General features: G+C 47.5%; 1 protein-coding gene across 3 annotated transcripts in view; it reads left to right on the top strand.

Annotated features, from left to right (window-relative positions):
- The window catches only part of TUT7 (terminal uridylyl transferase 7), a 2,420,963-nt gene that overhangs the window by 1,969,413 nt on the left and 437,402 nt on the right, over nt 1-14,148 (top strand). For all 3 annotated transcript variants that reach the window (XM_069625717.1, XM_069625718.1, XM_069625719.1), the window contains one exon: nt 8,197-8,312. In XM_069625717.1, the coding sequence (XP_069481818.1) occupies nt 8,197-8,312 (116 nt within the window). The remainder of the gene's footprint in view (nt 1-8,196; nt 8,313-14,148) is intronic.

Genomic DNA, 14,148 nt, shown 5'->3' on the forward strand with positions numbered 1-14,148 from the left:
CCATCCAATGTAGACATTTGAGAATTGTGCACGGGTCGAAATGCTTTGAATTCTGCAAACTCAGAGTCCCAGTATTTCAGTACTCCTACAGTCTTAGAGCCTCCAGAATGTTGCTCTACTCAAATATCTGAAAACCCACAAACCCTAGCAATGCAAGAAACTATCACGGCTGCGACGGAGGAGAGATGCGATCCCTGGGCTTGAGGCCAAGGACAAGTCTTGCAGTCCTGTTCTGGATATGTTGTAAAGGTCAAAGAGTAGAGGCTGGAAGATTTAGAAAGAGGCTGTTGCAAAAGTCCAGTCTAGAGAGGACCAGAGCTTTGGAGGCAGTGAGCTTCAGGGGGAAAGTGAGAAAAGGAAGAATTACCTCCAAGGAGGTGCAGCTGATAGTTTGACTTAGAGACGTCGCAGGTGTGAGGAGAGAAGGAAAGGGTGGAGTCAAAGATGAAACCAGCGTTCTTGGCGTCAAAGGAAAGAGCAGGAAGAGGGCCCACACTGGGGGGGGGGTGGGTGGTGAGGGAGGGAGGGAGAGAGAGAGGGAGAGAGGGAGAGAGGGAGAGAGGGAGAGGGGGAGAGGGGGAGAGGGAGGGAGAGATATTGATTCCTGAACTGCTGCCAGACAGTCTACTATGAGAGGAAGCAGAGGTGTCTGAGGGGAGCCTGAAAGAGAGCTGAGTGTCATCTGCATAACATTGAAAATTGGAGCATAAAGTAGCGATGCAGTGGCAAGAGGTGCTAGGTAGTGGTTGAAGAGCCAGGGAGAGGGGTTAGACCCCTGGGGAACACACCGCAAGTAGAGAGATAGAAGAGAGTAAAGACCCCAGTTGGTCCTGAGAGAGTCAGTCGGTGAGAAAGGAGGTCAACCAGGCCAGGGCCAGATTAGTAATAACAAGGTTGTCGAGGAGATGATGGAGCAGGATGGCATGGTTGACTGTGTCAAAAACAGAGGATAGATCGAGGAGAATGAGGGCAGAAGGGAGATTAGAGTCAATATTGGGGAACAAGTCTTCACAGGTGTTCAGGAGAGCAGTTTCCATGCTTCTGGCAGCTCTGAAGCCAGACTGGTGGTCGTGGAGGCAACCAGCAGATTCAGTATGTAAATTATGCTGGGAGATGGCCAGCTTTTCCAAGAGTTTGCCCAGGAAAGGAGTGATGGAGATCGGGCAATAGTTAGCCGGAGAGTAACGATTGGGCAAGGGCTTATTTAGAAAGGGGTGCACAAGAGAGTGCTTAAGGGGGAGTGGAAAGTTCCAGTGGCAAAGGAGTGATTACAGAAATCGGCCAAGACTGGAGCAATGGAGTCGATTGTGCTCCTTGATTGTTCTGGATGAGCAGGGGAGGACCTGCTTTGACGAGACTTTTATAGTTCGGACTTGTCTAGAAACATTGTTAGGGTGAACAGGGGAAAGGAGGAGGAGGAGAGACGGCCTCAGACGGGCCAGGAGTGGTAGAGGAAGAGAGGGTGGACAGGATGTCCTGAGTTTTAGTACTGAAATGAGAGGTCAAGGCTTTGCAGAGGGCCTGGGTGGGAACTGGAGAGGTAGAGACTGCAGCTGGATTGGCCAACTCCTTGCAGATTTTGAAGAGGTCAGCCGAGTTGTTAGATTCCATAGAGATGCAGGCTTGGATGTAGGCTCTCTTCTTAGAGAGAACAGTGAGGCTGTACTGCGACTATAGCAGGCGGCAGGCCAGTTTGTTAGGGGGTACGCCCTATGCCCTCCACTTCCTCTCCGCCGCCCTACACTTGTGTTTAAGGGTGGCGAGTTTGGAATCGTACCGAGTTTGACTTGGATTTGGGCTTCAAGCGGATCCTCATGATGGGGGCAAGGACATCCAGCGTGTTGGAGATAGAGAGATGAAGGTTAGAGAGGCTGTGTCAGGGTGTGAGTCAGCCAAGGGTGCAGGAGGAGATAAAGTAGCGGCGAAAGACTCAACTGACTCACGCTTCATGGGTCGGATGACTAAGAAGGTAGGTGGCAGTGCTGGAGTCCACCCTGCATGAAAGAGAGAGAGCGAAAGAGAGGTGGGAAGAAAGGAGAAGGTGATCACTCCGAGAGAGGAGTGGTGAGAGGGTTAGAGAAGGGGAAGTCTGAGAAGATCAGAACATTCAGGGTGTGCCCTGCAGTGTGTCAGGCCAGAGGGAAGAATAGAGAGAGGTTGCGAAAGAGTCCTGAAGAAGGGTTGGTAGCATCCAGTTGGATGTTCAAGTCTCTGAGGAGGAGAAGTTGAGAGGTAGAGGCAAGGAGCGAGGAGGAGAGGTCACCCACTCAGAGGAGAAGTGCAACCTGGCCAGGCGGCCTGTAGATAATGGCCAAAGTGAGAGAGAGGCCAGGAGATGTAGAGAGCCTGCAGACCAGGCATTCAAAGGAGGAGTAATGCTGCATTGAAATGATAGAAAAAGGGATCCACTGTGTGAAAATAAAGGCTACACCCCCACTGGGACGGTTGGTTCTGGGTTCGGAGAGGATCTTGTAACCATCGGTAAGGAGTGTGTTGAAACGCGTGACATAGCTAGCCCTGAACAATGTCTCTGAGACCGAGTACATACAAATCAAGCTCTTCCAGGAGACGGCAGATGTCAGAGGTGTGTTTGACAGCTGATCGAGGGTTGAGAGCGATGTGGAGCAGTTTGCCACATTTGAAGGACTTCCGGGGAGGGGTGTACAGGCCAGAGATGAACCCTGCGCAAATGTTGGAGGTGCCAGAGGATGGGCAGAGGAGGAAGGAAGATAAGGCAGGGTAGTCAGAGAGGGAGAAGAGTGCCAGTGGGGTGGCAGAGGAGAGAGGCAACAGGATGGCCAGAGAAGCAGCAGGGGGGTGCCGAGGGGTGGTAGAGGAGCCAGAGAGGGGTAAGAAGGGATATCGGGAGAGAAAAGGAAGTTGATAAGACATGGGAAGCGTCTATCAAAGAGGAGGAGATTGGCCTGAGGGCCCTGGACCAAGACAGTGCTATTTAAGTAGACATTAATGATGGTCTTAGAGGAGTGGAAGGGGGCCAGGAGGGCCTCCCACTGGCTTCCACCATTAATGGGAGAAGAGGAAAAAGGAGAGAGAACAGAAACCTTATGGGGGGTCCATAGGCCTGGAGAGGGAACAACAAAGAGTATGTTAGTAAGGGTCTGTCTAGAGGAAGCACTGGTATAGGTATCGGCGATGGGGAGGCCTGGGTTGGAGATTAGGATGTCCCTTTTGAGCTACTTCCTGCCAGACTTAGTGAGAGGGAGAGGATAGTAGATAGAAAAGCTGTTAGAAAAGATAGGTGAGACCGAGAGCACCATAGGGGGTGCAGGGAGGAAATCGGGAGGGGGTAGGCAGAGAGGAGCCCAAGCAGGGCATGGGGGAGGGGAGGTCACACAGGCAGGGGGCAGACAGGAGGCGGCACAGGGGGGGACACGAAGGGGGGGGGGACTCACAACAAAGAACCAAAAATGGACCTACTAATAGGATGCAGTACAGAACCATCCGAAAGAAAAGAGCACAACAGGGAACCTAGAAGTAGAGAATGCTGATGTAGTACAGAGCCAAGCCAAAGCACAACGGGGAACCTGGAAATAAAGAAAGCAGATGCAATACCGGACCAAAAGCAAAACACGGAGGTCTGCAGGGAACCTGCAAGTGAAGAATGCAGGCAATTGCAAAGTGATGCCACAAACCGCAGATGACAACACAATATCAAGAACTGTAGAGAGCAAACACCAAGTCAATACAGTCAAAGCACAGAACACAACAGGAACCTAGAAGAATAATGCAGGCAATGCAAAGTAATGCCAGAAAAACAGTGGAGCACGAGCCAGTGTCAGAATAGCACACAATAAATTAAAGACGGAACGGTTGAGATTTTAGAGGAAGAAACGGAAACGCAGGAGGGGGAACGGAAAAGGATGCATGGACCTACGATCGAGGGAGCACATGCGGCCAAGTTGTGCGCGCCATGTTGTGGGCTAAGTATTTAAGCACAGCACAATACAACACACCCAGATTCAACTTACCTGATCAGTCGCAGCAGGAACTTTGCTTGTTCCCTTGGGACTCTCTGAAAAGAAGAGCAGAATAGGAAAAGTAAAACCTGTATGAAAAAATGTAAACAAAGTGATTAAGGGGAACATCCGAGTCGAGAGGTCAGTGAAAATAAAGCCTGTCTTCTAAAGAAGAAGTGTTAACATTATTGAATAGTCAGCTTACATGAGCTTCTGGAGCAGGTGGGTGGGAGAGGAGCGAGGGGGGGGACTGCTTAGACGGCGGGAAGGCGAATGTCGCAGTGTGGTCGTTTGACCAGGGACAGGTTAAGTAGTCTGAGATGGTGGCCTGGCTAATGAGGTCCGTAATCCAGTCCAGTGTATGACCTTTGATGTGGGTGGGGGTTGTCACACAGTGTTGGAAGCCGAGGGCATTAGCCAAGGATGTTGCATTCAAGTTGGCCCGGTCGTTCAGACTTAGATTTAAATAACCAAGCAGGATGGTTCTAGTGGAGGGTTTGATGTTCTCCCCTAAGGTGTAGAAGCTCCTTGAAGGATGCCAGTGGGCCTGGGGGCGATAAATTACATCGATATTGAGGGTGTCATTGGGCTTATGTAGATAGTTGGACAGAGAGCACATAATAGTTGCCCTCTGTTGAGGTGTCAATTTGTCTGGTTTGGAGGGGGGTTTTAAAGATGAGGGCAACGCCGCCTCCTCTGGAGTCTAGTCTGTCAGATCTCCGGATACGGTAGCCATATGGCATGGCAAGAGACAATGCTGGGCCTGAAGCTGCGTGCAGCCAAGATTCAGAAATGGCTAGCAGATCGAGATGATGTGTTAAGATCAGGTCATCTATATCTAGCGCATGGGCTGGAATAGACCTTGCATTTGTGAGGGCACCTTTGAGGTGAGCTTGGACTGGGATTGTGGTAGCTCTGATGGTATTAGGGAGTGTAGTGGTTGGTGGAGGGATTTTAGTGTTTGTGGATTGGTGGACTAGTGAACGTGGGAGCGTGTCTGAGGGAAGCATTGTACATGAAGGTGGTGTTGGGGGTTAGAGCCTGGGCTAGGGTGGGTTGGTGCTTAAATGTCCTCTGATAGTACTGTAGGCAGCTGCGAGGTGGAGCCTTGTGTCACACTGTACACTGGTGTTGTCAATACAATTAGTTTCTGGTTCCTCAGCCTGATGCTAATAAAGTGGATTAGCTGAGGTACCCTGGTTCCTCTGGATCCCATTCTTTAATTTCTATCATGTATGGTGGCCGTGGACCAGGGTCCACTCTCCCTGATAGTGGACGCTGGAGGAGTTGTGGAGGGTGGGGGGCTTGAGTGGACAGGTGGTGTAATCTGAAGTAGTATCAGAGATCCACTCACTGTCTGTCCCTGTCGGGCATTGGAGAGGCCACGTGGTGCTTTGGTGAAAGTGGGGGAGGAGCCCTAACCTTGCAGATAACATGTGAGTCGTGTCAGGTATTCCGTAAAGGAATAGCAAGGAAGCGGATGCTTTCCCTGAAGGCTTGAGTGTACGATTGATTGCTGATTGTGATTTCGGCCAGATGGACATCTGATCCTCTCGTGGGACCATGCAAATGCACACTGCAGTGCTATGGAGTGTGTGCATGTTACTAGCCTTATGCAGCGTGATAAAGGGACCTGTTTGGTGTGAGGCTCTGGGAGCAGGACGTGAGGGATTTTTGGGAGATGTGATTGGCAGTACTGTACACACAGCAGGCATGAGTAATGGTAGAGGTATCAGATAGGGGCCCGTCTGCAGGCTTACCTTTGGAGGAGGCAGTCTTGACAGGCTGAGCCTTGGGCACCAGGGCATCTTATGGGTTGCGGCCCGGCCAGAGGCACTGTGGGCCATCTCGCTTGGCCTTAGGTGGTGGCCTTTTGGGGTAGCCGGCTTCGCCTTCTGGCTTCGTGCTGGCTGGTGGGTAAAGGTCAGTTGTGGCCAATCAGGAGATTGCTGGTGCCATGCTGGGCGATGGAGCTCAACAGAGCTCCAGTTATGGCGGCGGCCATCTTATTCTTCCATTCCATATTTCGATAGAATGGGACTCTGGTCCCTGGCGCATAGATCGATGTATGATTCAGTGGGACTACGTTCCCTGCAGCAATTGCAGAGCAGCTGGGTTTAGCAGGATCAGTCTGCTCTTCTGTGGGTGCCCCGGCCAGACAGGCAGTGACTCTGTGGGCCATCTCTCTTGGCCTTAGGTGGTGGCCTTGTGGGGTGGCCGGCGTTGCCTTCCCGACAGTTCATCTGACAAAAAGCATTGGTGCATACAAATGAAAATATAATGGGCATCTAGTTAAGTGCAGTCATTTTGCTCCTACTTTGGGAGTACATACAGCTCCCCGGGCAACAGCAGCAGTGCCGGCACACGAGAGCGAGTTGGGGAAGGGCCGTCTGGTGCTTCGGCCATTTTATAGTCCTGAATCGGCAAGTTGCCATGCCAACGCCATCCACTGCTTCCAAATTCACATTTCTCCTTTCTTTTTACATTTACAGTACCAAAGTTTTAGCGATTAGGTGGCTTACGCAATGAAAGTGCCAAAACAAATGATCATCTAACGTAAGCAATGGAAGCTCGCACCCCTCAAGTGTAGTTGTGGGAGAGGAGAAAAAGTGTTACTGAGTGGTCATTGATTCAATTATTAAATTAAGTTATTTAGAGCAAAGGCTTTTCGTTGCTATTTCGTCCCTTCTTTGTCAAAATATAGCCACAAACTCATTTAGTTGACACCACATTGTAGTATCCTTGCCTTAGTAGACATACAATTTAATGTTTTTGTGTGTTTTGCTGAGAAACTGGGGGGCTGGGGAGTATACCCCAGTGTGAATGGTGTTCTCTCCTTCCATCACAATAATATAATGCATGTTGATTTGTCAATTTAACAAATAACTTACTCCTCTATAGTGCCTGCATTTCTATTTTCTCAGGGGAATGCAATCCCACCCAGTGCAAGAAGAGCTCACCTGCCAAATACAAAAAACAAGTTCCCATTGAATAGCTCAGGGTTCTGTTGCATCATACAGTGGAAATACAGACACTTGTTGATGTCCCCAGTGTGTTGCACAACAAACTTAGCATGTATCAATTAAGCATTCAGCACTGTTTACGCATTCAGTTCAGTCTATGTGAACTGCACCACTCATCTGCAGTCATACAGAACCCCGATGACTTTAATTCTGTGGCACCGAGGAACACACCAGACATGCAACAAATTGAGTATAAGAAGTAAATTATGGATCACCAAGTACACATACAAGGCTGCATTTAAATAAATGGTACAACCATACAACCACTGTTTGTCTCTGTGTGTCTTTGTGCGAGCATATTCCTAGTTAGATTGTGTGCACCCTTCTGTGTCTGCCCTTTCCACTTCTGCTTCTGTTTGTGGGTACTAGTGTCTGGTGGCTCATATTTGTGCCTGCTGCTTTCTGGCAGCCAGTGCATCTGTGCAGTGGTGTTTGGTTGTGTCTCTTTCCATGTTGGTGTCACTTTGGGCCCATGTCTCATCGTAACTGTTTCTCTGCAAACCCCTGTCTAACTTGTGCCATGTCTCTCTGCAGACTCCCAGCCTGTGTCGTAGCCCACTCCTGCCCTCCCCCTTGTCTGATTCCCTGCCTATGTCCTGCACACGCCTGTATCTGGCTCCCTGCCTGTGTCTTGCGTACACCCATTTCTGGCTGCCTGCCTGTGTCGGCATTCCCACGTGTGGCTGTCTGTGCCTCTGCATGCCTGTGTCTGACTGACTTTGTCTCTGTGCATCTGAGCATCTGTTTGCCCATGTATCTTCCCTGCTCAGTTTGTATGCCCATTTCTTCATTTGTATATGTGGAGTTTATCAAAATGGAGAGGTCTAGACAAATATGTCCTGTATATAAGAGAAAAACAAAGTATTTAGCTTTGAGTTGCATGGGTTAACTCAAGAGGACATGCATTGTGCTTTAATGCATAGCCCATGGTAAGATACTTCATGTTGTTTGACCTCAAAAAGGTATAGTGGTAGGGTGTACTTTCTATATTAAGATGGTTGCTGAACTGAAGTTAAGTGAATGGTTGGAATGCTTAACAAAAAGGTGAAGATAAACAGAATTCTTTTTTTTTTTACTCTGATGCCCATAGAAATGCCTTAAAAAAGAAATCCTTTCAACTATTGTTAGTAGAACATTAAATAGTTACTGTACGCTTGAGTAATTTCTTTGTTAAATGGTTGTGCTTGCTGTTTTAGGAGTACTTCTTTGACCCAGAAGTTTTGACTGAAGGAGAGCTGGCTCCCAATGATCGATGTTGTAGGATCTGTGGCAAAATTGGGCACTTCCTGAGAGAGTGTCCAATGCGCAGAAAGTAAGAACTCAAGTTATACCAATAACTTGCATTTATACCATTATAGATGCAATGTATTTTTTTGTCTGTGTATTAGTTTCACAAAATCAGATCCATCCAGAATTCCTATTTGTCATACATTTGCAATCATCAGAAAATGTTTGTGTTCGCTAGAGTTTGTTCTTAGAGTACTTTTACAAACAGACCTGTTACTGCGTTCTATAGTGAAATTGCATTCTAAGGGATTTCTTCCTCCCACAGGTTGCTCATCTCTTGAAATATCTACATGTGCATACTGGATCCAGAAACTTTAAAAAGCCAAATGCCGAGGGTGCCAGAATGACTCTAGTTTGGTTCTGACACAAAACCATGATAATATAATATCCCATTTCAAATAGCACTTAAGTCTTCCTTCTTGTACAAGCTATTATACATAGGTGCGTTAATATCCAATTTAATGGTACTCAGTGTTATGTGTGAGTTTGCCGGAGCATTCAAAGTGGTTCTGGTTATGTTCTTTCTCAGGAGGTTTTTGTGCATTGTATTGCCCCCACAATGGAAATGTTAAAACCGTCTGTAAACCATGGGAACTAAAGACCCTGCTGGTGTATGTTAAAACTGGGGCAGGACGTTGAGAAGTGCTCAGATACTCTATGGTGTTCAGTTAAAGGGCAGTCTTGCTTATGGTCCCATGCGGGATCCCATGTCTCTGGTGGTGGTATGGTGCCTTGGTGGTAAATGTGATGGGGCGAACTCTCACAGGGTCTGGGGTATATCACTACAACTCAAAGGGACTACTGAACCAAATAGTGTCAGGTTGGAGGTATAACCAAGAAGGTTGAAATGGGGATTACTTTACAAAGGAACTAAAGTCACTGTCTAATGTCCCTAATCAACAAGTTCAAGCTCCCTAGTCTCCAGTACAGTGCTTGTCATTGACATTTGTGATATTGTACGAAATGAGATGCATCCCTTTTCCCCCATACGAGACCTTTTGTCCCAGTGAGCTGCCTTTAGGGAATTTGTTTCCCCTTTACCAGGATGCTTAAGAAAAACTTAGCAAAACCTCTCCACTTTCTCTGTGGTGTGGCACTAAATGCAAATCAAATTGATTTTACACGCTTGTTACAGTTTCACAAGTACGGCACTGGTAGTGAAGTGATAATATATGCCTCCTCACCCCTGAAAAGAGAGCTGCCTTAAGAACTGGGTTTGAATCTTAACTCCTCCAATGCCTTTTCTTTTAATAGTTCCGATATGTATTTCATTTTGTATTGTTGCCGTTGTTTTCTTGATCACAAACAGTACAAAAGTGTAGCCAACATGTGGTACAAGCTTATATATTAGGCTTCCAGAATGGTAGCTGATGGAATTTGCCAGAGCTCATGGAATGACGCTGGACAATTTCAAATGATCATTCGTGATATTGAAGCACACAAGTTCACTGCCCCTTGAAAAACAATTCCATTTTAGCTCCCTCTGTACAGACAGTCACACATTTTCATTAATTTGGAAAGCACACTTCTTTTTTTAATGTGTTTTACTGTTGGAGCAGATTTGATTTATCTTTGTTTGAATTTGTGGTTGCTGTGAGTAAAGGGGACCTGTTTTTATGTTGTATATATTGTAGCTCCCTCATGTCTTCTCTCTACACCCCAGTTCAGTTCTAGTCCATGGGTATAATGTCGGGTGTTGAAACATACTTTGTCCATCAGATGTCAATTTGCACCTCTTGGTGGAATTGATCTCCATATTTGTAACCGTCTGTAATACAATGTGTAGGTTGTAGTGAGGCGTGTATGCTTTTCTTGGCAAAGGGAGTAGTCTTAAAACTAGGACACCCAATTGATATGCAAATGATATGCAAATGTTAAACTCGGACAGAGCAGCAGATACCATCTCCGGTTTCTTGCAAGGTGCCCCTTAGTTTTTTCGAAGGGTATGACAAGGCCAAGGGCTTGCCCTTGTCAGGATGGGGTAAGAGCCCCCCTGTTTTGTTGGATGGGAAGATATTCTGTCTCCCCTCCGCCCCCAGCGATGAAATGGATCTGTGCATACCCTCATTGCCACCCTTACAAGTCCTTCAGAGATACTTGCCAGTGTCTTGCCTCTGTTTGCAGAACTCTTGTAGAAGATGAAGCAGCCACACTGGGAAGGAAACCAGCAAAAATGTTGAACAGAGACACATTGCTGCTGCTGAGGAAGAGCAGGCAGTAGAGGGGAAACTAAGGAGTGTAGCCCGCACAATATCTAATGTCAAATGCGGAGTGTACGGATGCAATGGGAATGGGCACAAGAGAGCAAAGCTGCATCTTTAAGCAGCAGAAAGAAAAGTCCAGTTGAACCACCAAAGGAAACCACCATGCCTGCACCACAGCTCAGAGACCCCACAGGCCACCAGGCACCAGCTTGGAGAGCGTAACCTTCAAGCCCCGTAAGCACACCTACTCAAAGCTTTGCCGGAACGATCCCCAAAATACAAACTGGAATATTAAACGTTCTACTCGGCTATATTCCGGTAGGCAGGATGCCTGCAACAAGATGGTGGGTGGGGCTTGGCCCCATTTTGAAAATGTGCACACCTCGGGGAGGGGAAGAATTCACAGATTGGGTAGGTAACGTGGGTCAATCACCACAATGGGAAAGGTTCTTAAACAAGGATCATGATTTGTGTTTTTTTTTTTGTTGAGTGTAGCAGTGTAGGTAGTCCAATAGACCACCAGGAGGAAGGAGGGAGTGGCGGCTTGTGAAGGAAACTTGTGTTGCAGGTGTGGTACTGGTTTCAGAGTGAAAGTGCGTCTTCAGTGTGACTGTGTGTTTCCATTGCAGGTGAATAGAAGCTAGTGTAGGAGTGAATGTGAATTGAATGGTACTGGATTAAAGCAGGGTGGTTGTGTAGTGGAGTGGGAGGAGAAGAGTAGTAGTAGTGGGAGGAGGTGAGCAGTAGTGGTGGGAGGGGGAAGCGTACTGGTGGTGGGAGGGGGAGTGGTGGGAGTAGGAGAGTAGTAGTAGCAGGACAGTAGTTAGTAGCAAGGGAGGAGGAGGAGCATAGTAGTAGTGGATGGAGAAGGAGAGTAGGTGGAGTGGTGGTGGGAGAAGAAGAGCAGTGGGAGTGGAAAAGAGCAGTGAGGAGGAAAGTGGGTTATAAAGTGGAATGGGAAGATTTGGTAACATCAAAGGGTGGAGGTAATGGTAGGAGGAGTGATGCATTTGAATGACTGAGAACTGGTGGGAGGAGTTGACCAGTGGGGAGCTCTAGTAAGTGTAGAGGAGAAGAGGTGAGTGGGCGTGATTGAAGGAGCCTGAAGACCACAGAGTGAGTACAAGGCACTACCCAAACACCCTTCAGAACATTATCTTTTGTTTAGAGTTGGGAAAGCTAATAAGTCTCTGATGGAATTTAGATAGCTTGCATTTAGTGAGCCATCATTAGCAGAAGCCAGGAATTAGTCGGGGATTACAATCTGGTAGCACTAACTGGGACACCTGGGTTAGGGAGGGAAATACCAAGGGATCCTGGGGGTTTTCTGTGCCTTCTGTGTTGAAGGACAATGGACACAGCCTCCTTTAAGAAGCCAGTTGTCTGAGGCCCTGGTTCCTTATACATTCTGATCCAAGGACACCTGAAAGCTTGGCATAATACAGGACAACAATCCAAAACATTACAGCATTCATTGAGAATTGCAGCATTCATTGAGTTTGGACTTCTTCTGTGTATCTGGCCCTAAATGTGAGTGGAATGGTATGGGCTCACCTCAAGGGATATTTAAAGCGGTTACATAACCCCATTACTCAAGGCCAAGTAGACACAATTTCTGTTAAAAAAAGACAACGTAGAAATGGCTTCCCCTAAGACTGGTCTTGGGCTGGCGACACTAATAATTGCCTGATATTCTTGTGTTGATTCAGATAATTGTTGTTGGTAGAATTAATTAGAATGATGTCACGTCTCACCGGAGTAGGTGGAGGGAAAGTCAAAGACCACTGTAGTAAACAAGTAAAAGGAAAACTCTCGGAGACTTGCGCCAAGTTATTGTAACTTGAACATTTTAATTATCACAAATAGCGAACTGCCCATGCTGATGACACGTTTTTCAGCTGGTTAGCCTTTATCAAATCAGGGCAAAGTCATCCATAATTGGTTAAGGATAAAGTTCATGTGTTCATGTCATGTGTTTGATCCCTGTGTGATGTAAGTTTTGGATTAATCAGCCCGATGTGTTGCTCCTCCAAAAGAGAGGAGTGGTGAGAGGCATAGAAAGGGGAAGTTCTCAGGAAATCAGAACAAACCGAGTGTGCCCTGTAGAGTGAATCGGGACAGAGGAGAGAATAAAGAGCAAGAGTCACAGAGGTTACAAAAGAGTCCAGAGGAAGGACGGGAAGCATCCAGGTGGTTGTTAAAGTCTCCAAGAAGGAAGAGTTGAGTGGTTGAGACCAGGAGGGAAGAGGAGAGGTCAGCCCACTCAGAGAGGAAGGAGGAGTTCTGACCAGGTGGTCGATAGGTGGTAGTCACAGTAAGGGAATGGCCATGAGAGAGAGAGAGCCTGCAGACGAGGCATTCGAAAGCGGAGTAGGCCTGCATAGGAATGACAAAGGCAGGGTTCCACTGAGGGTAGATCTGGCTGTGAACCATGTCTCGGTGAGACCGAGTACATCGAAGTCAAGTTCTTCCAGGAGGCAGCAGATGTCGGAGGATTGTTTGACAACAGAGCCAGAGTTGAGAGTGGTAATATGGAGAAGGTTGCTGTCCTTGAAAGGCATCCGAGGAGGGGCACAAATCAGAGGAACGCCTTGCGGATGTGTAGAAGAAGCCTGATTGGGGGGGAGGGCAGAGGAGGAAGGAGCAGAGGGCAAGGTAGTCAAGGAGAAGACAGTAGGGGGAGGCAAGGAAGCCATGGGGGAGGAGAGGGGACTGCAGGAGAGGAAGGAAAATTGATGAAGTGCGGGAAGCGTCTATCAAAGAGGAGAAGGTTGGCCTGAGGGCATTGGTCCAAGACGGTGCCATTCAGGTAAACATTAATGATGACCTTGGAGGAGTGGAAGGGGCCCAGGAGGGTCTCCCAACTGGTACCACCATTAATGGGAGAAGAAGAGAAAGGACAAAGCGCAGAGACCATATGAAGAGTCCATTGCTTGGAGGAGGCGCTGGTATAGGTGTCAGCGATGGGGAGGCCTGGGTTGGAGACCAGGATGTCCTTTTTAAACTTCTTCCTTCCAGCTTTAGTGAGGAGAGCAGGATAGTCGATAGAGAAGCAGTTAGAAAAGGTAGGAGAAACGGAGAGCACCATAGGGTCGGTAGGGAGAGGAGAGAAGAAGGGTAGAGAACGCTAGGGAAGGAAACAGGGAGGGGCGTGTGTAAGAAGACGAGACGGAGAGAGGCGAGACAGTAGTAGACAAATTGGACAAGACAACAGGAGCTCAGATAATGGTAGAAAGGTTTGCTAGATTAATGCTTTGCTAAGAAGGAGCGGCACTACTTTCAAAATGCAATTTTAAATATTGGAGAAAAACACACCTAAGTCTGAGAGTCTTTTATAGTGGGGAAAAAGGCCTACGTTTCAAAAAAAGATTTTCTTTTACTTTACATGAAGCGTACTTCACATGGAATGCCGGACTGGTATAATGAGGGTTTGGCTCAGCTTATCTTTTGAATTGTTTTCTGTAACCGGCAGGTCGAAAATGTACCAGTTTCTCATATTAACAGAAATTGAGTGGATAGTGAACATTGGCATTTCTGTCTTTTAAAACATTGCTTTGCGCATACTCTGATCCATCGATCTTGTGCTGTCTCGGAGCAAATCATCTGCCTGCTGTGTGCTTTGAATTCACTTGATAAATTGTGTGAGTTCAGACACCA

This window comes from Ambystoma mexicanum, chromosome 6p (genome assembly GCF_040938575.1).
Source record: "Ambystoma mexicanum isolate Mex_15411 chromosome 6p, UKY_AmexF1_1, whole genome shotgun sequence".
Classification (NCBI taxonomy): Eukaryota; Metazoa; Chordata; class Amphibia; order Caudata; family Ambystomatidae; genus Ambystoma; species Ambystoma mexicanum.